The sequence below is a fragment of the Solanum tuberosum genome, unplaced genomic scaffold (genome assembly GCF_000226075.1).
Source record: "Solanum tuberosum cultivar DM 1-3 516 R44 unplaced genomic scaffold, SolTub_3.0 scf00296, whole genome shotgun sequence".
In the NCBI taxonomy this organism is placed as follows: Eukaryota; Viridiplantae; Streptophyta; class Magnoliopsida; order Solanales; family Solanaceae; genus Solanum; species Solanum tuberosum.
The window spans coordinates 561,010-586,560 of NW_006239217.1; the positions used below are offsets into that span (position 1 = coordinate 561,010).

Consider the following 25,551-nt stretch of genomic DNA (forward strand, 5'->3'; position numbering starts at 1 on the left):
ACGAAAAAGATCAAATATATCTATTGATTTTTTTTGTGACATTTTTGACCCTATACTCTTGTTAATTTAAATCCCCAAAAATTCAACATTAAGGTCCTTGCAATTGAAGTGTTCTTCAAGACATCAAAAACTCAGTCTCTCTTCATTAGCAAAAGCATTCTGCAAAAACTTCGATTCGTTTCTCTAAATCACTCTCCAATGTCGGTAAGTTCTTCTTCTTCTTCCTTCGTTCTATGAACTGTACAATTTTTTTTTTTCCTTTTTATGCTTAGTACAGGTGTAAAACCTAGTTCTTTTCGTAGATCGAATTTGAAATCTGATTAAATAGTGTATTTTCATTTTTTGGTAATTTTTATGAACAGATCTTTGAGTATAATGGAAGTGCTTTGGTTGCGATGGTTGGGAAAAACTGTTTCGCTATTGCGAGTGATAGGCGTTTTGGAGTACAGCTGCAGACAATCGCTACTGATTTCCAGAGGATTTATAAAATACATGAGAAGCTTTTTATTGGACTTTCTGGCTTGGCTACTGATACTCAAACACTGTAATTTCTAATTTTTTTAATTCTGTTTTTTGCTAGCTAAAGACAACTACGAGCATGTAAGGGTGTGAGTTAGTAGTCAATGAAGTGGGGGTGAGAATCATGAGTTTTCAGTTTTGAATCCTAGCAGAAATAAAAAATACTAGGTCATTTCTTCCCATATGTCCTAGGTTTTGGTGGTCAGAGTTTTTAGTACCTCGTGCAGGCGGGGGGTGGAAGGTATCTTTTGGAATTAGTTGAGGTGCGCCCAAGCTGGTTTGGATGCCACAATTATAAAAAAAAAGTTAGATAGGACACAATGAAAGAAAAAGATCAACATCGGTGATATGTGCAAGTTCTAGACTTATTAGAGAACTTCTAATATTATTATTTTTATCATTATTGTATATATTTAACTTGTTTGGCACTGAGGCGTAGAAGTTGTAGTTATTATTAGTACTATTTTTGCTGGCTCCCCATTGTGTTGGGTGTTGTAAGCCTTTATTTTTTAGAAATTACCATCATTTATCAAAGGACCTATTTCTTTATTTTGGAAAGCTTTATAGAGCACATTAATTAGAGAAGTATATTGGAGTAGAAATTTAATATTTTGAGTGAGAGTTTGGAGTTAGTGATTACTGACAAAGAGGAAGGCTTCCTGTGGGTTGGATGTGTGGGGAGTGGACAATAAAGGGTGAAACTGGTGTTTTACTTATTTATTTGCTGATGCATTCTTGTTGATTATGGATAGGGAGAGGGTGTATTACAATCTGTGTATTAATAGTTTGATTTGTTTGGATTATGCATACTGATATGGGCTCTTGGTAATGGTTTCTTCAGGCAGCAACGCCTCATGTTCCGTCACAAGCTATATGAGCTTAGAGAAGATAGGGATATGAAGCCCGAGACCTTTGCCAGTCTTGTATCTGCTATGCTTTATGAGAAAAGGTTGGTAACTAGCATATGTTCTTTGACAGTGTGTTAACGTTTACTTCCTGAAGATTACATGATGTCAGAGTCATAATTGCATGTTCTTGAATATGAATAGCATTTTTGAAGATTTGATGAGATAGTTTTTAATTGAGTATTAAGTGTTTAAATGGCTTCCTTTAGAGTCAATTGGACTTTTAAGAACTTTGTTGTACTTGGTAAACTAGCAGAGGTGTGTGCAAGCATGCCCAGATATTTTTAAAAAAGAGAAGCTAATGTTTGGTGGCTTGTTCCACTAGTCTTTTGAGCCCAAAGTTCAAACCCTTAGTTTCAAGTTCCAAACTAGCTAATGATCCGTTGGATCTTAGACTTAAGTTGTCTTTAACTGATGAGTGTGCCGAGACATCGTTTTCCATTTGATAAACTAGATCTGAGGTTTCATTTATTAGATTAGAAGAAAGAGAGGAGAATAGAGAGAAAAGAGATGTGAAGAATGAGTAAAGAAAAATCAGAGGAGCGCAGAAAGGACTCTTTATTGTGAAAATATTTCCTACATTGTATCCAAGGTTACTCAAGTTAGGAGGATGTGCTCAGATATGGGTAGAAATCACATCAGATGACGTGTTCTTACTTCTAAAAAAAATCCAATTGCTTGCTATATCCCCCCCCCCCCCAAAGCCCCCCATATGCAGACATGTTTTAGACATCATACATTGATTTTAGAGGTATGATCCATATAAAGTGGTTAATTAAATAATTAACGCAAGCTCTCAAACTCTCTTTTCGAACATCTCGTGTTCGTATTTGAGCTAAAAAATTAATCAAGCTTAACCTTAGCATTTGGACTTAATGAACTAAACAAGAAATGCTCACTCCAAATAGCTGCTTTAGTCGGACAAAACCTGTTAAATCCAGTCTGGGTTGTTGTTTTGTCATCCATGATCAATGCTTCATCAACTTGTTAATAACTTCATTATCCATTTGGTTTTGTGTAGGTTTGGTCCATACTTGTGCCAGCCTGTAATTGCTGGATTAGGAGATGATGACAAGCCTTTTATTTGCACAATGGACTCTATTGGAGCAAAGTATGTTGAGTTTCTTTCTACTGCTAAAATTTGGGGACTTATGTACTCTGCCAGGGTCTCCATGGCATTGCATGCTTATAGTATTGCTACTTATTAGATGTAATGCTTGTCGTGCAGGGAGCTCGCAAAAGATTTTGTTGTTTCTGGTACTGCATCTGAATCACTTTACGGTGCCTGTGAGGCGATGTACAAGCCCGACATGGTTTGTACTGTTCTTGCTTTATTTTTTGCCATATAATTAGATAATCTGTCTCTAGCTTGAATGCCATGTATCACATGTCCATTTTTTTGTTATGTAATGGGAATAATCTTCCTAGAGTTGCTGAAGTGCTGCTTTCATTTGATGCTTCAGCTGGCAGTTGGTGATATATGTTTGGAGACAACATCATGGAGTCCCATATGTCACTGTTCTCTGTTTTGATTTATTAAAACTAGCAGATTTGACAAATTGATTTTCTTTAAGCAGACACTGCTTGATGGGTGAAAAATCTGACATTAGTAATGCACCAAGGGGGGCAGAGTGTGATAACAATAGATAATATGAGGTAGAGGAGGGTGGTGGTGGTGGTGAGTTAGTATTGTTTGTACAAGGAAAAGTTGAACACATGACATCTTATTATATCGTTGGTTCACAACACAATTGTGGATGTTGCACTTTTTTAATTGATGACTTTAATGATGCTGAGGAGAGGATACAGTATCATCTCTTAAGAACAGAGGATTGGCTAGGAGAACATGGCAGCATGGGAAATTATACCACTATGTATTTTTTGGACTATCCAGAACGAGAGTAAAATAATAAGCTGTAATAATGTACAGAAGCATTTTAAAATATTTCTATCACATTCTTTTAGTTGTAGGCAGAGGATGTGTACAGATGATTGGAATAGCCAGATGTGCTATGGGTGCATTGGGTGGTTGAGCCATTTGAGTCGCTCGCTTTGAAAATTATTTTGGACACCACTATTTCAAAAAAAATATTTATTTTGGACACCATCTTTGTGTGATATCACCGAAATGATTTTTGACTAATCAAACAAAATGAATAAGATGAGTTTTCATGTTAATTGTAAGACAGGTAATTAAGTTACTCTCGAGGTTCAGAACCTTCCATTCCAGATTTTTTTTGAAATTGAATTTCCATTCCAATATTGCATGTACATGCTTCAGAATTTTACTCTGTTACTTCTTTGCAATGCTTCTGTTGTTTGTCATGCATTTATTTCTTATTTTTATTGGCTTTATGGTTTCTTATTGTATGCTAACATTTCAGGGACCGGAAGAATTGTTTGAGACCATCTCTCAGGCACTGTTGTCATCTGTAGACCGTGACTGTTTAAGTGGTTGGGGAGGACATGTTTATGTTGTGTAAGTATTCAGATGCTTTCATATGCCTATTTTCTTGATCATCTCTTTTTAGCAAGTGTCTACCGGAGTCTCTAATTGAAACAAATTATCCATCATCTATTATATTCAAGATGGTGGTCTTTAAGGCAACAAGTGTGTGCCCAACATGTTTAGAGGGTTAGGTAATTCTAGAAAAGCGCCCTCCTTAAAGAGAAATTAGAAGAGCCTGATTGTTTTTTTATCTCAAAAATAAAATAAAATTAGAAGAGCCTGAAGTACAGAGAAGATATGGCATTGTTAGGCATGGCGAAGTGGTTGAGTTGGATTGGTGATGGGATTGGGTTTCCAATGTTGGAGATATGGGTTCTTGCTTGTTGCTTGTTGCTTGGGGAACTGGTTTTAGGAAGACGATAAGTCTTTAAGGCTTTGGCAGAGTGAAGGGGCTTGACAAACTATGTTTCTCGGATCCTCCAGAAATACTGTTGAACTTGTCTCATACCCTCCAAATATGAATAACTTTTGGAGGATTTGTCGGTCCCGACAGCATTTTTAAGGATCTGAACAACATTGCTGGCAGAAGGGTGGTTGGTTGGAGAAAATGGTTGTTACATGTCGTAGTTAATGCATGTTGAGATTCTCCACAAACCCCAATTACATGTTGTGGTTACTTGGAGTTTTCAGTTTCCTTTTTCATTTATTGATCCTTGGTGGGGGTGGGATGGGGATCATGACATATTTAATGAAATCATATTAGTTTAAAGTGATTTGTTTTTATGTTTTTGGGTACTCCAATCTTATTTGTTCCAATCTATGTATGTGTGGTTGCAGGACACCAACTGAAGTGACAGAGAGGATCTTGAAGGGAAGGATGGACTAAACACATGTGGGGTGCCATATTTGTTCACTATTGCATTTCACTGGGATGACATTTCACTTGTTTTGATGAATACTCAACATTTCATATTTGATGTTATCGTATCAACTTCTCTCCAAGATTGTTATTTAATAGATTCAGTTGTCTGTCAGTAATGAATGTTAACATTGTAGTTAGTTTACAATCCTCTATTTGAGCATCCCAACAAATTTCTGCCATCACACACTAGACATTCTTGTCATTAGGCTATACAACGTAATGCCAAGATTTTCCAAAATGCGCCCTTGTATGGTTACAGCGTGTTGCGGTGACACTGTAACCAAGTTGATTGAGGAAGAGATGATTAACTTTGACATTGTTATATGGGTATGGATTGGCTATTGTCTTCGTGTCTTACTATGCTATGCTCGATTGTCGTGCCAAGATCATGAGATTTCATTTTTTACCATATAGTTTTTGCCTATGTAGTGTTTTGGTTATCTTCTCCGTTGGAACTAAGTCATGCTTTGAGAAGATACTCAGAATCCTTGAATGTATCAAATGGTCTTCGTGAAAGGGAGACAAATTATACAGAAGATGAATCAATTTCTTTTGAGACTCCTTGTGGAACTGCAATATTGTAGGAAAGATAGACTTTGGAACAGATATTAATATACAATCTTCAATTTCCTCTGCAGACCATAGAAAGTTGGGTTGGTTCTTCCTAAGGCAGAGAAATTTCCATCGTCCCCGTAGGTCATGTAATCAGTTCTCAACCTCCATGAGGCGGGGGGAAGGTCTATATACATTCTACTCTCACCAAACCCTGCTTATGGGACTACACTGGGTTTATTGTTGTTGTCATTAATCAGTTTTTGGCAAAACCTGTGTCACGTTTAAATCAGCCAATATTGGTTGAGGCTTGACCAAAATGGTGTCAACATGATAATGTGATAGAGGTGTCTATTGCCAACTTGAGGGAAGAACAAAGTATCAGCGTGAGGTTCACGAGTCAATGTGTATAGAGTTACTACCTTTATGCATCGGAAGTTCCTGTAAAATGGAACATAAGTAGCCAGTTGAGACTCTTTTGTCATACACACACAGCTACACGCTACACATCAAGACGAATGTGAGGCTCGTATTAAAGATAAACAGGTTAGTACTATTAAGTAGAAGAATTACAACACAGGACCCCAAAGAAAAAAAAACCTAGGGCATACCTTCAGTTTTGATCCCAGGACGAAGCCCAATGAGGGAAAAAAATGAGCTCATGTTGAATTAAGTTGAAGGAGCAATATCAAAGGAATGAAGAATCTGTTCCAACGTATTTCTTCTATCTGGATCAATAGGACTTTCTAACCCATCAGAGTGAGCAATGTTTAACAGATAGAGCTTGCCAGATGCCACAAATGCAGCAGAAAGTATCCTCTTCAACCCTCCCCTCGTGCTATCAACCTTGTACTCAAACTCATATACTTGAAGACCTCCTTCACCCGTTCTCTCCGATACTGAAACCACTTCAGCCTCCTTTGTACTTTCCTAAAAGTAAAAAAGACATAGTACTATTAGTTGCCAATAATCCTTAGAAGCAAAATATTTCAGTGGGATCTACAGTCTTTCGACATCCTTCTATAAAGTCCAAATTTAAAAATCTCACTTGCTGATAGGATTGTTGGATAGGGTAGAAGGTCAGTAGGTAGTGGAGGGTTGTTATTGCTTTTCGAGGGTTTAGGCTTGTTGGTGTTTGTCACTGTACTAGCCGTATTATTCTTGCTTATGATATCTATCATCGTTTGTTGTTTAATGTATTTCGACTATCACACTATTTGTTGTTCTTAGTCCTTTCTTGTAGGCTTTACATTGCTTCCTTTGTTAGTTGCTATGTTTTCTACATTGTTTTCTTCTTCTTTAAACTTGGATTTGCTGCACTTGAGTTGAAGGTCTTTCGGAAACAGCTTCACAAGGTAGTGGAAGGTCTGCATACTCTACCCTCCCCAGACCCCACTTGTGGAATTTCACCAGATATGTTGTTGTTGTTACTTTCGGATAGGATTCACCTCCTTTACCAACATAAAAGATATTACCAAGGAAATGGAGATAATGCAAAATATGTGAACAATAACCACTAGAATTTCAACCTCATTAATACTCTTCCGCTTGCTAAGTATAGCAGTTTCTCATTAGTAAATGTAGTTTCGGAACAGCAAGAAAACAGAAGAACAGCAAAAGTAAAAGGATTCTGACCTTGCGTTTTTCAGCCAGAATTAACTTATCTGCCACGAATTGTGGAGTTCCGAATTGGCTAAGGGTTGTTATTTTTACAGGGATAACCACAACGCCCACATTGTTGGATCCCTTGTTTGCATCCTGAAACAGGGCAGTTGCCCCAGCTTTGTCAACCTGAAGAACCCAATAATAATATAATCAGTATCCAAAACCTCTTCATCTGGTACCAGTGGCGGAGCCAGGAATTTCACAAAGAGTGTCCAGAAATAGCTCATTCCTAGGAGGTGAAAGCACTGGGCTACAATAATTTGTTGTGTTAAGGGTGTCCAAATTATGTTATTTAATCATTTCGTGTATCATTTTACTTGTATATACGGTATTATTTTCCGACGAAGGGTGTCCAATTGAACACCCTGACCACCATGTGGCTACGCCACTGTCTGGTACACCTCTGAGAGTGATTTTTTTCTCCTTCCAATTATGTGTGCGTGTCTACGTGATAGAGTAAGGATTTGCACAACATCAATCATGATAACAATTTTGGTCTAGGGTGGTAATCAACACTGATAAGCTATGTTGTTCGGACTCTAAAAAATGTCAAAGAGTGTGTCAAATTCACCAAAAGTAGTGTATTTTTTAGAAAGTAGCTGAGTATGTTTGGCAAAACCAATTTGAAAAGCATCTTTTGTCAATATTAGAATCATCAATTTGTGCTTGATCGATGTCCCAAAAGTGCTTCGAAAACTCAACTTTTTTAGCCTAAAACAACTTATGCTACTACTCTAAAACACCTTCCCCCCTAAAATGGCCAAAAACCTAAACTTTTAAAAACATTACTCCCTTTGTCCCAATTGTTATCACTCACTTTTCTTTTATGTCCTTCAAACAAGAATGCCACATTTCTATATCATTAACAATTTAACTTCAAAATGCTCATTTTACCCTAAATGAAATAACTTTTAACCATACTACGACTTACTTGAAACCACCTTTCTTAAACTCCATATAAGTCCAATTACATCACATAAACTGATAAGCAAGGAGTAAATAAAAAAGGACATTTTTTACTACAGAGAAGTTTGGCTGAATAGCCTAATATAGTTTACATTTACAATTAATCTAAGCAAAAAAAAAAAACAGAATATGTTTTGGTAGCTGATTAATTAGTGAAAGCTGCAAATACAATAACAATTCTCGATTAGTTTAGGGGTAAAATAAGGGCAAATCGAACCTTGCTCCAAGAAGAGGGTTTGAGGAGAGTGAAACCTTCAGCTGAATCCGTATATCTTTCAAGCTCTAACACCTCACCAATGGCAATAGCGGAGCTTGAGAAAGGTATCGACAGTAACACCGTCAAAATTGATACATTCAGTGCTCGTCTCGTTGAATAAGTTGGAATCAATTCATTATCATTTGATGACACAATTAAGGATCTGTTTCTCGTTTTCAACTGTAATGGGGTATTAATGGATATGCTCGGGAGGCGTTGAGAGAAGCCATTTTGAAGGGGACTTGAGCAAGATACTGAGCTAATGGCGGACATTGTGTGTTACAGTAATTGAGAGGAGATGAAAGGAAGGGTCATCTTATTTGTTCTGCCTTTGCCTTACATGAACTGAACTGAGGTCCATTTGTTTTTATCAACATTAACACGTCTCAATCTGAATAAAATATGAAAATATTTTTTTTAATTTTTTGAAAAATAAATGAATTTCTTATTTATTGTCTTAATATTTTTTTTTTTTTATATAATTAGCAAAATATTTTGAAGATGAGATAAAGACATGATTAGGGATTCTAGAGGGTGGAGTGGTGGGATAGTAAAGAAGTGGATTTTGAGGGTGTTGGATGAATCGGAAAAGAGATAACAAGCTTGGAATATCATTTATGTTGTTTGTTTTCCTATATATTTACGAACTATATAAAAATACTATAATTCATATAAAATATTGAGAAAGTATTTAAATGATAAAATAGATAGAATAAATATTTATTTAACGATCTATATTAATTGATCATTATCCTAAAATAGCATATCATATTAGTTATCTTCTATCATACTAAATCAAAGAAACATTAATTCAATTTTATTTTTTTTGAAAAGCAATTTTATTTTTTTTGAAAAGCACTCGCAATCAAATCTAAGGTTATGAGAATTGAGAAGTATAATTTGTGGGAGCTCTGTAAAAAGCTTTAAATAAAAAACTATTACAACAAAAAATAAAATTAAAAAATCAACGACATATATAAACTGAGAGGGAAAAAAAACCATTGCAAATTCCCCTTTTTCAGTTGTGAGCGGTGGAGAATTGTTCGACGTGGAAGACGATACGTTCGATGGCGGAACAGCAGAGAACCTAAAAATAAGGAAATTGAGAGCAAAAATCTGAAATTATAGTCCATTTCTATGGCCATGTCAATGTCACTGCGACTTTGTTGCAGACCTTCAATTTCTGTAAGTTTATAATAATCTAACTGTGAATAACCGGCAGCTATTTTATCTAATTGTTGACTTTGTTGATGTTTTTATGCCGAATTGCTGTAAGTGTTAGATTTCTGAGATACATTTCTAGGCATATAGTGGGAAATGTTCTCTCTATTTTCTTTCTTCTTCCTTTTTTGTTTTGTTTTGTTTTTACTTTTGAAGAAGGATCTAATCATATGGCAGCCAAGGGTGTTACTTAGTGGTCAATGACGTTGGTTGGTTGAGCACCATGAGGTCTCAAGTTCAATTCCCAATAGAAACAAAAACATTACCGGATTTCTTTTAATCTAGAAGTCTTATTTCTAGCCTTGGTGGATAGAGGTGCGTGGTATTTGTTGTTGGTGGGAGGTGACAGGTATCCATGGAATTAGTCGAGTGGTGCAAATGTTGGTGGGAGGTGATAGGTATCCATGGAATTAGTCGAGTTGTGCAAATGTTGGTGGGAGGTGATAGGTATCCGTGGAATTAGTCGAGTTGTGCAGAAACTGATCCGGACACTATGGTTATAAAAAAAAGGATCTAATCATATGCAATGACCAAATGAGCCGTGTATCTTTTAGTTTGATAACCATGGAGTTGGTGCCAGTTTGCTTGCACTTCGACTAATATAGAGTGTATTTGCTACCTCAATACTGAGTAACTCTGTCCATCAAGCTGTCCTTACCTAGTATTTTTGCATTGGTTGGGGTTAAATCTGACATCTCGTGATTCTCAACCTACTTCATTGATCATACTAGACCAATATATTTATACAAGGGGATTCAAAAAAGTTCTAGAATATCACAATTGGAAAATGGAATTGTGACTTAAAGAAAAATTTTGGACCTTCTTTATTACTACACATGAATCTAATCATATGCTAGGACTAAATAATCTTTTGAAGTGGCAGAGCTTTAGTTTGATAACCACTAAGTTTGGGTTAGGGTCCGTTTATGCGCACCTTGTCTAATTTCAGTTGTATTTGCTACCTCCCACCAACAAATATTGAGTAACTCTGTCCATCAAGGTTGTGCTTACCTAGTATTTTTGCATCAACTGGGGTTTAAATCTGACACCTCATGATTCTCAACCTACTTCATAGACCACTAGACTAATATATTTATTACAAGGGGATTCAAAAAAGTGCTAGAATATCACAATTGCAAATTGGAACTGGGACTTAAAGCAAATTTTCGAACTTCTTTATTACTACACGGGAATCTTTGGTTGAGATTCAACAGTTAACGCAACAACTACACCTCATATATACAACAAAAAATAGTTCATTTTTGCCCTACTAGGACAGTATGATTTACGGTGAAGGGGATACAATTGAACCCCTTGCCTCCACTTAGCTCTGCAACTGTTCTTTTGGATATTAGAGTTATGGTACCTTTAACATATAGATTTTGGTGGTACTGATAAAATTATAGCGATAACGTGTAAATTGAATGGGCAGGGCTTCAAGAATAAAAGAGATTTGTTGGGCTTAGAATTGGCAGGTGAGTCTTTGTTCAGGGATATCAAGTTCGTAATATATGTACTTATAAGTTCTCTGGCTCCTGAGCAGTTTATTTTCTTGTTTACAGCTTATCAATCAAGTAATCCAATGGGGAAATGGTTTAGTGGAGTGAAGAAGTTCATCCCCTTTGAGGGATATGCTAAGTCTGTGAAAACAGCAGCACGAATATCATTTCCAAAGATCTCATCAGACTGTACAGATAAAGAACCTTCAAATTTTTTGAGTCACAAGAAGATGGTTCCTTATTCGGACCCGCCTAGCATGGAAGATGTGGAAAGTTTGTATGAATTCTTTGATAGAAGGTAGGAATTGTGCTCCTTTTTTTGTTTTGGATTAGAAAGGTCCGGAAAATACAAAAGTGGATGTTTAGCTACTTCTATTGTGCTGGAGAATACTTGGTTGTCCTTGGAAAAATTTGCTTGATTAGTCGCTTGCCCTTTTTCCTTTTGTGCTGCAATGGTCTAATTCTACAGTCTCATGTAAGGAAATGTGAATTGTTTCATGTATTTCTATATATTCATTCCGAGGACCCTTCTTTACTCTTTCCCATTTTCTCGGTAAGGCATTTTTGTTGTTTCTTTCTAATCATTCTGGAAGAAGAAATTATGAACCAAGTCAACTATTTCATCTGTTTATGTCTTCTTAAATGGGTGCAACAATGTTCATTATACATAGATTATGTAGTACAGAGGGATTCACAATCACGTGGCAACTAAGTATAGGAAAGAAGGTCAAAATTACAGGGAAAAGCAGAACGAATGGAGGGAAAGAGGGGCAGAGGTTACGTGAATTGTGAAATGTATTTACTACAAAAGAGAGTGCAACTGAAATAGCATTTCCTAAGCAGATTATCAAAGACATAGAATCCCTTGAAACTCACTGCCATCATTTACATCAAATCCCTCTATTTATTTCTTGCATTTGGTAGATTTGTAACGATAACAAGGCCGTTGATTCTGACCACACTTCTTTTTACTGCTATTAAGTTCATTATTTTGAAGTCATAAAATTCAAAAAAAAGGGAAGAAAGATATTATTTCAAAGTCATTTAGCTAAATAATATGTGGTTTAACAGTCCAAGTAGCTAAAGTTTTTGTGATATAATACACATAGTATAGATGTATTTTTATTTGTTATCTGAATTTACTACTATGTGATAAGCCTACATGCAATTTTATCAGGCATCGTGTGTTTCTACTTTCTGTATTACAAACTAGAACTTTAGTGGTGATTCATTTGCTGATTCTTTAATTGTAGGTCAAATTGGGTGTCCCTTTAGCCACACTTGAGTTATAAAATACTACTTTCTTTTGTGTTCTCTTCTAATATCAACTACACTATGACATGAATTACTGACTAGTTCCTTTCCATTGTTTTTGTAGTACCAAGCTTGTTGTATTGACGGGAGCTGGCATGAGCACAGAGAGTGGAATTCCGGATTACAGAAGGTTGGTTTAAAACTAGATGAGCTTGCTCAACGTTCTCAACAGTCAACAGTTTGATCATTCTCTGAAGTTGATAATTTGAGTTACATTTCAAAAGGAAATACATTTTACTGCTAAGGGAAGAAGACGTTGTCAATATTTAATTTCTCATCCTAGCTGAGTTACATTTCTAAAAAGGAAGACACATTTCTTATTAAAATCAGAAGGCTGTCAACATTTAGTTTTCCTGCTATTTGGTGCAGTTATAAACAAATTAAAAAATCTGACTTTTTTGGTGTTGAGCATTTATATAAATTGTATCAAGTGAGGATTAAATCTGAAAGTGCGGCAAGATGTCCTGTTCGATTCAATGCAGGACGGTACTGTGAAACCAAAGTTTCTTTGTAATTACTCTATTTTGAGCATTCCCTGCAGTTTTCGCCTTTTTCTATAGGGTGGTACGTCTGTGTTGTGTTTAAGAGTGGAGTTGGGGATTCAGTATTACAGCTTTGTGCTGCTTCTAAATTTTATTTTGGGGCCTGATATTTTCTGTATAAAGAAGTTAAGTGATATTTTTGACAAATGGTAATGCTTTTCCCTCTTCTCTTGGCAGCCCAAACGGAGCTTATAGTACGGGTTTCAAACCAATTACCCATCAGGTGATTTGAAGGCATGTGCTATGATTCTTGGTTCCATTGAAGTGTCATTATTCACTTATAAATACCATTTCTCGCATATCTCACAGTGGAAAAAAAATGTATCAGTCTACTATGGATTTAGTTCTGTTCATCTCTAGACCTATATATTTCTTCTAGACAATAAATCCTACATGAATTTGGTTTTGGTCATCTCCAGAAATATATACATGATACAACAACTGTCCCAAATAGGTTGGGATTGGCTTATGAATACTCATGTTTCTCCATTTAAGCTCAATTCATGTCATCATCATACCAAAAAAAGATTTAAAAAATAAGTTAGACCTATTCCCAACTAGTAGATCTCACCTATATGGATCTTTTCCTTCTACTAAGTCCTATCGTTAGCTAAGTGTGCTTTGATTCCCAGAAATTGTAGGTCTTTCGAGACAACTTCCTTATTGTTATTTCTACCTCGTCCTCTTTAACACCTTCACTCACCATAGTTGCACTTGCACATCTATGCACCAGATGTACCGGTTGCAGCTGTAGGTCGATGCAGAGCATGACCAAACCATCTCAGGCGACCTTCTCCCATTGTATCCTCAAGCGTACTACTTGGCACCTTCAGGCAAATTTGATCATTTTTTAATCTTATCTATCCTTCTGTCTGTCACATAATACCCTAGTAGCACTTCTCCATTTCAACTTCGCTCTTCTCATGCTGACTAAACTTGCATGCATGTCAATTATTCCACTATTTATTTGCTACCTCTTGCTAGCACAGGTACTGAAGCCCGTACCGTAACTCTGTCACTAATGCTTAGGCAGATAGGAAGTAATCACGTAGTGATTTTTCCTCTTTTGGGATTTGAATTGGTCTCCCAAAGTTACAATCCCGCTTCATTTACTGCTAAACCACATTCTTAGGTGCTAGAAAAAGTTCTGCTTTCATTAAAATTTACAGAGTCAGCTTCTGCTTACTGCCAACATTCTAACTGTCTGATTTATATATCCAATTGTAGGAGTTTCTTCGATCAATCAAGGCTCGAAGGCGCTATTGGGCACGGAGCTATGCTGGCTGGAGACGTTTCACTGCTGCTCAACCTAGTACAGGTCATATAGCTCTATCATCTCTTGAGAAAGCAGGCCATATAAGTTTTCTGATTACACAGAATGTGGACAGGTAGTTGTCTCATCTTTTCATTTTTTCGTTGATTTTATGAGCCTTTTGACACTAATTTGTTACTCTTTCTCTCAGGCTGCATCACCGAGCTGGCAGCAATCCTCTTGAATTGCATGGGACTGTCTACATTGTTGCCTGTACAAATTGTGGTTTTTCTTTACCTCGAGATCTATTTCAAGATCAAGTGAAGGCTCATAATCCCAAGGTTATCTTTATTCAATTATTCTATTAATCTAGTAATGTGCATATAAGTCCATTCATAGCATTTGAAATCACTGCCTAATTATCGATTTGAGTTATGTTGATTTGACTTCATGAAAGATGACAGAGAAATCTATTTCAGCACTGTTCCACAAGGCACTAGTCTATATGTATGTCCAAGTCCTATAGAACTATAAACACTGACGATGCTTTTCCTATACATGTCTGGCAAAAAGAGGAGGGACATTTTGGTGCATAGAATGTTATTGATTCCATTGTCACCTTTACTTTACCACAAAGAAAAGGATTTCATTGTCACACAACCATCTGCCTTACCCTCGGGCCTCAACGCATCAGTTCCTCCCCTACCCCAAACCTTCCCCCTTTGGCCTGCAATCCTGTACCTGTTACAGCAATCGCTTTGCTTTGTCATCCATCATCATCACATCTTAAAGGGTTCTATTTCTACATACAACTCTGTTACCTTGTTTATGCAGAAAACTGTCATTCATTGATATTGGACTGCAATAAGGGTCTATTCAGTTTGGATGACAACACAGCATATGTTAATATTTGGATAAACAAATAATAAGTACTGGATTAGCTGCCTAACTACCATGTTCAGCTGTGACATTATATATGTCTTCTTGTGTATAGCAAGCATTGGTTTTCGATGGTTTATTTGGCAACATTATTAGAATTTAACAGCTAACCCTTGATTATGGTGTATGAGACATCATCTAAGGGGTATTACAATAGCCAACCCAAAATTGGAAAACTTGAATAACAAGATCATGCTTTCTTCTTGATCAACCTAATGTATTCACTGTTTTGTTCCGTTGGCATAAAATGAACTGGAAATATTATAGTACTGCAGTGGGCAGAAGCTATTGAAAGTTTGGACTATGACAGTCGATCAGACAAGAGCTTTGGAATGAAACAAAGGCCTGATGGGGATATTGAGATTGATGAGAAATTCTGGGAAGAGAATTTCTACATTCCTGAATGTCAGAGCTGCCAAGGAGTTCTGAAACCTGACGTAAGCAATTTTCAATTTATCAGATGAACTAGTTTATATAAACTTGGAGCAGCTTCTCTTTTTTCATTCTTTATGTTTTTTCGTTTCCTAGAGGTTAAAATTGGCCTAGGAGGCTTTTCATGAAGAATGATTAATAGCAAATGCAAGAAATTCCCAAGAATTGAGTAAAAGATGATTCCTTTGTTATCACGAATATGTCAAAGAGTAATCTTGAAGTGAAGAACGAACCTTTCACCGGGGTGAATAAGAATAGCCAATAGGTAGAGATGTCTTTCAAATTTCTGCCATGTGCCATAATTATACACATAATACCATGGGAAGAAAGTTCATATGTAATAAGTCTGCTGATTTATAATGAAAATTATATGGACTTATTACATATATCTATTCTTGCTCCGTGCTAATCATAGCTCCGCATCTAGAAAGAAGATTGGATCTTGCAGTGCAAATCCGTAGGGAACTGTATTTTCGATTTCGCTGTAGGATATCAAAACTCTATAAGTTCTATGTTGTTTTTAATAGTTAGTTCAAAGTTTATGCTACAGCTACTTATACAATACCTAGTCAATGGCATCCTTAACTTCTAAAAGTTCATAAAAAGGGAAAAAGACACAATTCACCTTTGCCTAGTAATTTTATATGATGACTCCACGAGGTAGTGGTAAGGTCTGCGTACACTCTACCCTCCCCAGACCCCACTTAGTGGGGATTTCACTGGGTATGTTGTTGGTTGTATTCGATTAATCATTGTTCCTTTGAATTTATGGTCATATTGACCGTAGTGTACTAGTATAAGTCATTAAAATATGGTACATTACAGGTTGTCTTCTTTGGGGATAATGTCCCCAAATCTAGGGCAGATGCTGCCATGGAAGCTGCAAAGGGATGTGATGCCTTCCTTGTACTTGGTTCATCTTTGATGACCATGTCCGCTTTCCGGCTTATCAAGTGAGAATTTGCTTCTCTCTTCCATTTTAATAAAAAGAAAATCTGGTCTACTTGGTTAGTTCTAACTTGTTTGATCATTCGGTTCTTGTCTAAGTGCATCATTGATGAATTAGTCTTATACCAAGCATAAATTTTTTTAACTAGATTGCAATTGCATGACCTGAGATTTCAATTGGGAGAGTGGTCCCTTCTGATTCACTTACTCTTTTCCGAAAATTGTTTTGGATGGTTCTGGAAACGTAACATTATTACTCTCTTTGCATATACCTGTTAGATTATCACATCATAATTTCCTTCTTTGTGTTGGTTTTTATTTCCTTCTCTCCCTTTTGGATAACTTATATCAACACCATGAGAATAAACCTTTGCAACAGAGCTGCGCGTGAGGCAGGTGCTGCTACTGCAATTATAAATATTGGTGCTACACGAGCTGACGATATTGTACCTTTGAAAATTAGTGCTCGAGTTGGAGAGGTTAGTGCTTTCCGGAAGTTCTAGTTTCAATTAGAATTTAGAGTGACCCTCGTATCTATTTTACAGTTTCTCTTGCTGTAATGTTACTAGAAACATAGCTTATACAATTATATGATGCAGATACTTCCAAGATTGCTCAGCATTGGATCGTTGAGTATCCCTGCTCCCTAGTTCCTGATGCAGAGAACTGTTAATTAATAGCATCCAGATTCTTGTTCATCAGTTGCTGCAATGGAATGTACACTTGGACGGAACATGTAAGTTCGCTGCATTTCACTTGTGGTAAATCCACTAAATCCATCCCAATGTTTGTAATTCTTAAAAATGCACTGCTCAAGTACCACACACTAATGTGTGCGCGTCTGTATTTCCACACAACTCGACTACTTTGAATTTCTAATGAGTGAGTTGAAGCTGAAATGGCGCGAAAATACACAGAATATTGCTTGGAAATGAAAAATTTTAGGATGGCCTTTTGCATCATTAAAGATTTATTATGCTTGTATAAGATTGTAGAGGAATAGGGGTGGGAATTTTTATTTTATTTTTAAAATACCCCTATACTATATAATATACACATTGCTTAATTTTACCTTTATTGTCCTGTGTTTCCTCTTGATCTTAGGCAGAGCTCTAACATGAAGTATTAGAGGGTAGTCTTGAATCATAGTTAATAGGAGATAAACTAGCTATATTTGGACCTTATTTTTAAAAAAATACTTTGACACATGTAGTACCAATTTGGATATTAAAAATGTGATATTTGAAAAATGAAAAAAAGGGTTGAAAAACTGTATTTGAAAATTGAGCCATATTTGTACACATTTAAACTTGAAAATTGGATAACCAATTGTGATCCAATGGATGGGGCTGCTCTTTCTTTAACCAGAGGTCTCGGGTTCGAGCCTTAGGTATGCTACTGAGTGTTTCCCTCCGAATGGGGTCCTATGTTGTGTGAATCCAAAATAATTTTCAATGTGGTCCAACATAAATTCGAGGTGATTTGCTAACGATAAGAGCATGAAATGGATTTTAAAAGTATAATTAAGGGTAAAATAGAGCAATTTTTCTATAATAGAGTGGTAAGATTAAACTTTTTTTCAAAATTCTATACAACGAATCCTTTCTTTACTTCTCTTTGTCCACGATGAATTTTGTACACTTTTTAAGAAATAATAAATGGTATGCATATATTTTACCAAGATACTCATATTAATTGATGTATTTTTTAATGAACTTGAGAATATGATTTGAAATGAGTAGTTAATGTTACAGATACAACCTGAAGAAAAAACACTGTTTTCTCTTATTATGTTAACATAAAGATTCATTTTTTATTATAATAGCCGTAAAAATGAACTAAAGATAATTTTATAATTGGTTGTTTGGAGTTTTAGGAGTCAATTTAAATTTGAATATAAAAATTACAAAAACCCAATGTTTAGCAAATAAGGAATGAAGAAACTTCGAGGTTGGAGGTATCACAAATATATTCTCATGGAGCGCGTCATAATCTAGTCAAAACTTCACATCATCTCTTAGCTGTCTTATAAAAAAAGTTGAAAACTTCACCACTATTTCTGTTTTTTTTTAATATTTTTTTTCTATGTCCGATATCTACATTAAAATTTGATTATTTCGAATTTAGAGGCCCATTCAGGAGGAAACACTCCCTACCAATAATTTTTTAATACTAAAATTTGAATTCGAGATACCTGACTTAATGAGAAACAACTCATCCATTGCATCATATCTTTTGGAGTTTTGGTGGTTCATCACTTTTTTATGTTTCTGTTTTCTTAATAATAACTTTCTTGCTTTGGTGGCCTATTAAAGTGCTTAAATTTCTTAGTCAAAGGGCTGTGAACTCAATTATTTTTTATTTTTTGGTGAACTAAATCTGTTGTTAGTTTTTTTTTTTTGAATTCATAGTATTTTGCCAGTTTTTTTTAACACTTTACTAGTCATTTTTTAATATATTTGACCAATCAACATCAAATTTTATTGGTTGTGGGCGTTTTTATTTTTTTGTGAGTTGGGCATATCTGGTGAGTGGCTACAATTTTATCTAGAGACGTCAAATCCTCCTTCTTAGGACTTTTGTTATGTATTCACGGTTGGCAGGAGTCAGTGGCGGAGTCAGGATTTAAATTTTAAATTTGTCTAAGTTATTGAGTTTGCAGTTAAATATTATTACATGTTTAATAGTTTTTGTAAAAATATAACATCTACCTACACAAGTTCAATCTGGAGATAAGGAGGATAGGATTCGATAGAAGTATAAATTTTTGATTGTTCAGAGAATTAGATCGGTGAGTTCAAGCAAAAGCTTCTAAATTTATTCAAAACTCGAATGGAATGTTTTAGCTTCACCCCTAATCACACGTGGATTCAAGTTTTCTGCAATCGAGAATCAAGACTTTGATGACTCGAAATTTTATACTAGCGTAGATATTTTTCGTAAGTCACTAATTGGCCGACACCTTCATATATGTATAATTCACGACATCGAATATTTACATTTTAATTCTAATGATGAATAATCATATGTTTTGAATGTTTCGTAAATAGTCGATAACTTTGAAGAATATTCAAAAATGAAAGGGAGTAAAAGCTTGAAGTAAAAAGAACTAACTAGTCATCTACTCCACTAGTTAAAATTTGGAGCTATGAACAAACTAGTTAAGTACTCCCTTGTCCTAATTTATATAACTTTTTTTTTTAATCGGTCTAAAATATAAAAACATATTTTTTAGTTAGTTTAACTTCAAAATGTTTATCGTACTTTAAATGATTTATAACTATACAAATATTTATGACTTGCTGTTTTATCTCACAAATTTCAAAAATCTCTTTTTTTTTTTAAATTTTAGGTCAAGTCAAACAATATCTAATAAATTCAGATGGAAGGAGTATTACTTCCTCCGTCCTAATTTATATAACTCGACTTTTTATTTAGTTACATATTTCTAAATGTAATAATTGAACTTTAAAATATTCATTTTACTTTAAAAAGATAATCACACAATATTTATGACTAATTTTAAATCACAAAATTTGAAGAAACAAATCTTTTTTAAATCTTGTATCGAATCAAATAACATCACGTAAATTGAAATGAAAGGTGTATTATTATTCTAAGAATATCCTTTTGACAATTGTGGGTTTGGTAGGCAGCACACGAGTGGTCTTCTTTGTCCTGACCTGACCGCTATTGAATCCTTTTTTCTTTTTCATTTATTGGATAGTTATTATTATTATATTACTTTAACAGCCGACTTCCTTAAAGTTTTTATGTATATATCTTAAAATTTGTATAACATTATTTATTGATATTCACGCTATAAATAATATTAAATAGTGTATTTGATTGGTTGTTAAATTATTTATTTAGAAGTTTGGTGATCAATTCTCACTACACTATATTAAAACAATTTTTAGCGACAAATTAATTAACGATAATAACTTAGTTATAGCTGAATATACTTTTTTAGAGGCAATTTTACTAGTGACAATTACATTCTAGCATTTTTTGTAAATGTTACTAAAGTCAATAGTAAAAAATATTTTTGCTATAATAATTAAAATATATTTTTTCTTTTTTTTCCCAATCATATACTAAATATGATAGATTCGTCTCTGTTAAAACATATCATAATATTAATATGATTATAATAAATTATCATTAAAAGAATAAATAATATGAGAAGTATAAATTAGATAATTTTTTTAGTACCAATTAAAATAAGAAAATATTTTTAAAAAATTAATATTAATTGGGACGGAGATATTATAAGTGGTCCCTGGCAAGTGACGAGAGCAGTGACAAAATCATAGGCACACGTGGGGGACATCTTTACACGTGTTTGTACTCTCATTGGATATTACTCTTCTATTGAGTCTATGGCTGCGGTCAATCTAAAAACAAAGTGGCCCCCACACACCCACTTGCTTAGACTCTTGATCACCAAGCAACTTTTTTCTTAAAAGTACTCCCCCTTACCCCCACCCCACTTAATGCTCATAAAATAAAATTCTTATTTTTAAAAAATAAAATTATGTGATCTCATTTGACTAGATATAAATGATAATAATAATAATAATATTAATATATTATAATTTTCGTTAGATTCTTAAATTAAGTAAAAATATTATTAACCTTTTTAGTCTTAATTTTTAATTTCCGAATCTTTATCCTAACAAGGGTCATGTCTTCAACAAACAGAAACTATGTCAGCTCTAACACGTTTTTCTATCTCTTTTTACATGTTCAAACTATTTCAGTCTGTCTTTCCTCCTCTTTTTTGTTACAGAAGCTATTCCCAACTTGTAAAACTTCGTTACTAAGCATATCTCTCATAGTATACCCACACATCTATCAGAGCATACTCATGTCTACTATCTTCATCTTTTATACGTGGATATTCTTGACTACACTACATGAACAAAGTTGGTCTAGATTTAATTTAATAGTCACTCCATTTAAAAAAGAATAATTGCTTTTCTTTTTAGTCTGCTTTAAAATGACCATTTTCCTTTTTTGACAATATTTTAATTTCAGTTTTTCACGTGACAACTAACATGTTTAATGTCACAAGATTAACTATTATTTTGATGCATTTGATACAACTTTAATTTAATTTTTATTTTTTTAACTCCATAACAAATCAAACTAAGTCATTCTTGTGAAATCAATGGGGTATGTGATTATAAAAATAACTTACCAAAAAGTCTCAATACTTGAATTTTAATGAATTAGTTATTATACTTTATATTACTCCCTCCGTCCCATTTTATGTGGCACTTTTCGAATTTTGAGATTCAAACAAGTCTATTTTTGACAGTAAATTTTTCATAGATCTTTTAAACATTTTGAATTATCAATTATTGTGACTTATAGTAATTTTTACGTAGTTTACAAATATATAAATTTCATTTCAAAAAAATTGAAGATTTCATGCTCAAATTTCCGATCAAACTTAAATTGTTTGACTCTCAAAAAACGAAAAGTGTCACATAAATTGAAATAGAGGGAGTAATATTTAATTGTCGACATAATAACGGTGGTCCTGTTATTGCCTGGTTTCTGCTGTCAAACTCTACAGCACGTTTTATTTTATATTATTATACCTACGACTAGTTTCAACCCATCACGTGCAATTTGCCCCCCATTTTTTCTCTATATATACACTTCACACCCATAATCATTTTTTTGTCAAACAACTGAAACTAACAAAGCAGCAGCAGCAGCAGCAGAAACAGCAACAAACAGAGGAAGATAAACAGAGGAAATTAAGAGGGAGATTTATCGAATCGAATCAAAAGGGAAAGGGAAGTTACGAAGAGTGAGAATTTGAAGGAAATGAACAAAGGAGCAACCGGAAATCAGCAATTGGAGTTACCGGCGGGATTCAGATTCCATCCGACAGACGACGAATTGGTGCAGCATTATCTCTGCAGGAAATGTGCTGGACAGCCGATTGCAGCATCAATTATAACTGAAATTGATCTTTACAAGTTTGATCCATGGCAGTTGCCTGGTAATTTTGACTCTTCCAAACTTTCATACTTACAATTCTAGGTTTAAAAAATCAATGAACATAAATTTTAGATCAGATTTTAAAATTGAAAATTTGATTTCACATATTTTCAAGTTTCCAAAAACTGCTCAGATTCAGATCAGTTTTTGAAACTCACTTACAAAACTTCATAAAAAATTTACAACTAAGTCGCATGTATAACACAACTTCATATCTCAAAAATCACAACTTCAAAAACTTAAATTTACGAGCTAAGTTAACAAGTTTTGGAATTTTGAGATTTCCACTCAAAAAATAATTTTTATTCAAAATAAATTATAACTTCAAAATCTATGAAAGCTAATTTTTGCCTATTTCTACTGTTTTTCTTTTTTCTAAACTTTCTTTATTATTGGCAAGTGCAGAAAAGGCTTTGTACGGTGAAAAGGAGTGGTATTTTTTCTCACCAAGGGATAGAAAATATCCGAACGGTTCACGACCGAACCGAGCAGCAGGAACCGGTTATTGGAAGGCAACCGGAGCAGATAAACCGGTGGGAAAACCCAAAACGTTAGGGATAAAGAAGGCACTTGTGTTCTATGCTGGAAAAGCACCTAGAGGAATAAAAACCAATTGGATTATGCACGAGTACAGGCTCGCCAATGTGGACCGCTCTGCTGGCAAGAACAATAACTTGAGGGTAAGTCCTTTTTCATCTTTAATTATCTCTCTAGAGACGGATTCAGAATTTAAGTTAATATAGTATATAGCATAGTAATATAGTACACAATCAAATATTCATAAATATTTGTGTGACAAAAGTTATTGGAGATCACATTTGCTCCCTCTATCCTAGCTTAGTGAAAGGTTTACATCTCTGTAAATTATGAGTGCAAAATACAATTTGTAAATTGTTTATTGATTATGTGATTTGACATATATTGCAGCTTGATGATTGGGTATTGTGTCGAATTTACAACAAGAAAGGCACACTTGAGAAGCATTACAATGTGGACAACAAGGAAACTGCAAGCTTTGGAGAATTTGATGAAGAAATAAAACCAAAAATATTGCCCACACAATTAGCACAGATGCCACCACGGCCCCGATCGACACCGACACCGACAAACGACTACTTCCATTTCGAATCATCGGAGTCAATGACTAGAATGCACACCACAAACTCGAGCTCTGGCTCAGAGCATGTCTTGTCGCCATGTGACAAGGAGGTTCAGAGCGCGCCCAAATGGGACGAAGACCACAGAAACACCCTTGATTTTCAGCTAAATTATTTGGATGGTTTACTAAATGAACCATTTGAAACCCAAATGCAGCAGCAAATTTGCAACTTTGACCAGTTCAACAATTTCCAAGACATGTTCTTTTACATGCAAAAACCTTACTAAAATTGTATAAATTCATTGGATCTAAATTGATTGTGATCCATGACATTTTCTTTGTTCTTTGGTGGTGTAGGTCAACTTTTTATTAATTAGTTTAGAAAAGTACAAAATGCAAGTCAAATTTGGTGGCCTGTAATGAGCCTTGATAAGCATAGCCAAAGAGTCATATAGAAGGGCTTATTAATGTTATTATTGTAAGGAACATGTAAAACAAATGAAAATTTGTTAATATCAAGTTATCATTCTTCAAATCTCTGTGATTATGACTCTTCTACACTGGTTCCAATAGAAAATAGCATATTTAAGGGCTCAGGGCCCAGGAGCAAATTTATCGATGTGTCTGATTCATGTAGGCATGAGAGCTAAAACTTTCTATTGTAAGATCCACAATAAGACAGTCTAAATCGTTGTCGACTTGGTGAAAACAATAGGGAAAAAGCCTAAGAAATCACCAAGTTGAGTTGTTAACACTAAACAGTGACGAAGACTCTTTTCTACATACAAAATAGACGAATGTAACAAATAACAAAGCAAAACATCTTTAACCTAGCAGTTAGTAAGATTTCGATTACCTCATATAAGAACTTTGCATGGTCCTTGATATAAAATGAAAAAGAGTAAGGAACGAAAAGAAATTCCTTACGTGAGGAGTGTGGTCGCTCCTCATTTCATCATCATATGTTAGCAGACACTTATCCTTTCCGGCTTCCGCTACATACTGCTGAGTGCTGACTCCTCGTTAACTGTCAACGCACCTCCAAATGGACTGCAAGCCGGTATGTACCTGGAATTTCTCTATGTGTGTCCTTTAATTAAGTGTCAATCGCCTCCATATGTTGAACATTACATCATTGCAATATCATCCTAGTCTCGAGACGATCCAAACACTAACCTGTAAACTGTAATCAAGTTGCTGGTTATTGTCTCTCCTGTTGATTCTGTCCCTCTTTCCTTCCGAATCTGTGCAGTATAATCTTTTAAACCAGGATGTCCTCCTCCTCAACTGGGGAAGTGGAGTTTTGAGTTTCAGTCACGGGCCTCTTTGAACAATTTGGATTCCTTTGGGGTCTTTGATCCAGTTTCACACTGTTTTTCCCATCTCTTTTTTCACATTGAAGGACATAATTAATATGCAACTTGGTATGTATGACTACCTTGCAAAACAAGTCGTAACACTTTGTGTAGGGACTGAAACTATGTATGAGATATGTCTTTGTCCGCACTCGTTATACCATTTTCTGTAGTCGAAATGAAGTAAACAACAACAAAAACATACCCAATGTAGTACGTAGACCTTACCCCTACCTCGTAGGGATAGAGAGGCTGTTTCCAATAGACCCACGGCTCAAGTAATGCATCTCAAAGCAGTTTGAAAAGGAAAATACGGAAATGAAAGTAGTAACAACGATGAAATAAAGCGCTAGGGTCGAAAGGAAGTAGACATGATGAACTTTTCAACGTCCAATTTTCATAATGTCCACAAAGGCATCAAGATGAGAATAATTAATTAGCACACTAAAAGAAACTTCCAAACAAACACAGATTTACTAATATGCACATAGTCATTATCATTATGACGAAAACCAAAAGTTGCAAGAAGCTTACATATTACTACTATCTACAGAGTCCTACCCAAAAATTCTTCTTGCATTTTTCAAACTATTCATTGTCATTTTCCGTTTAATATATACTCTCATCATATATCCAGAGATTGTCCAAACCGCAGAACTCACCTAAAAGAGATCCATACTTATCAATGATTGGTACAC

At 34.9% G+C, this 25,551-nt stretch overlaps 4 protein-coding genes across 5 annotated transcripts; 3 read left to right on the plus strand and 1 right to left on the minus strand.

Annotated features, from left to right (window-relative positions):
• Positions 1 to 78: 78 nt before the first annotated feature.
• Positions 79 to 5,117, plus strand: LOC102599420 (proteasome subunit beta type-3-A). Its single transcript, XM_006359254.2, has 7 exons — positions 79 to 204; positions 363 to 544; positions 1,361 to 1,468; positions 2,446 to 2,535; positions 2,653 to 2,737; positions 3,809 to 3,903; positions 4,711 to 5,117. Exons 1-7 carry the CDS (start codon positions 199 to 201, stop codon positions 4,757 to 4,759), a joined length of 615 nt encoding a protein of 204 aa, XP_006359316.1. The 5' UTR covers positions 79 to 198; the 3' UTR covers positions 4,760 to 5,117.
• Positions 5,118 to 5,494: 377 nt separating this feature from the next.
• LOC102599743 (psbP domain-containing protein 2, chloroplastic) lies at positions 5,495 to 8,583 on the minus strand. Of its 2 annotated transcripts, XR_368249.2 has the most exons (4): positions 8,196 to 8,583; positions 6,983 to 7,138; positions 5,959 to 6,277; positions 5,495 to 5,788 (listed from the first exon to the last, which is right to left on the minus strand). XR_368249.2 is itself a non-coding variant. In XM_006359255.2 (3 exons), exons 1-3 carry the CDS (start codon positions 8,505 to 8,507, stop codon positions 6,017 to 6,019), a joined length of 729 nt encoding a protein of 242 aa, XP_006359317.1. In that variant the 5' UTR covers positions 8,508 to 8,583; the 3' UTR covers positions 5,857 to 6,016. The 2 variants fall into 2 exon arrangements, 1 of the variants encoding a protein (XP_006359317.1); XM_006359255.2 differs by lacking the exon at positions 5,495 to 5,788 and having other exon boundaries at positions 5,857 to 6,277.
• Positions 8,584 to 9,183: 600 nt separating this feature from the next.
• Positions 9,184 to 17,343, plus strand: LOC102600200 (NAD-dependent protein deacylase SRT2). Its single transcript, XM_006359256.2, has 11 exons — positions 9,184 to 9,419; positions 10,888 to 10,930; positions 11,018 to 11,252; positions 12,333 to 12,398; positions 12,988 to 13,033; positions 14,038 to 14,198; positions 14,274 to 14,403; positions 15,277 to 15,438; positions 16,259 to 16,386; positions 16,761 to 16,860; positions 16,981 to 17,343. Exons 1-11 carry the CDS (start codon positions 9,372 to 9,374, stop codon positions 17,029 to 17,031), a joined length of 1,170 nt encoding a protein of 389 aa, XP_006359318.1. The 5' UTR covers positions 9,184 to 9,371; the 3' UTR covers positions 17,032 to 17,343.
• A 4,731-nt stretch (positions 17,344 to 22,074) lies between these two features.
• LOC102600532 (NAC domain-containing protein 2) lies at positions 22,075 to 24,030 on the plus strand. The gene is given in 3 exon segments (NM_001318666.1): positions 22,075 to 22,400; positions 22,805 to 23,079; positions 23,327 to 24,030. Coding segments are annotated over 3 exon segments (912 nt in total). The 5' UTR covers positions 22,075 to 22,222; the 3' UTR covers positions 23,786 to 24,030.
• Positions 24,031 to 25,551: the final 1,521 nt, after the last annotated feature.

Coding starts and splice junctions, on each gene's coding strand:
- LOC102599743 (XM_006359255.2), bottom strand. CDS start 8,507: ATGTCCGCCATTAGCTCAGTATCTTGCTCAAGTCCCCTTCAAAATGGC. Junction 7,139..8,195: donor AACCCTCTTCTTGGAGCAAG/GTTCGATTTGCC, acceptor TGGGTTCTTCAG/GTTGACAAAGCTGGGGCAAC. Junction 6,278..6,982: donor TTCTGGCTGAAAAACGCAAG/GTCAGAATCCTT, acceptor TTTTACTTTTAG/GAAAGTACAAAGGAGGCTGA.
- LOC102600200 (XM_006359256.2), top strand. CDS start 9,372: ATGGCCATGTCAATGTCACTGCGACTTTGTTGCAGACCTTCAATTTCT. Junction 9,420..10,887: donor GTTGCAGACCTTCAATTTCT/GTAAGTTTATAA, acceptor TTGAATGGGCAG/GGCTTCAAGAATAAAAGAGA. Junction 13,034..14,037: donor TCAAACCAATTACCCATCAG/GTGATTTGAAGG, acceptor ATCCAATTGTAG/GAGTTTCTTCGATCAATCAA.
- LOC102599420 (XM_006359254.2), top strand. Junction 545..1,360: donor GCTACTGATACTCAAACACT/GTAATTTCTAAT, acceptor TGGTTTCTTCAG/GCAGCAACGCCTCATGTTCC. Junction 2,536..2,652: donor ATGGACTCTATTGGAGCAAA/GTATGTTGAGTT, acceptor CTTGTCGTGCAG/GGAGCTCGCAAAAGATTTTG.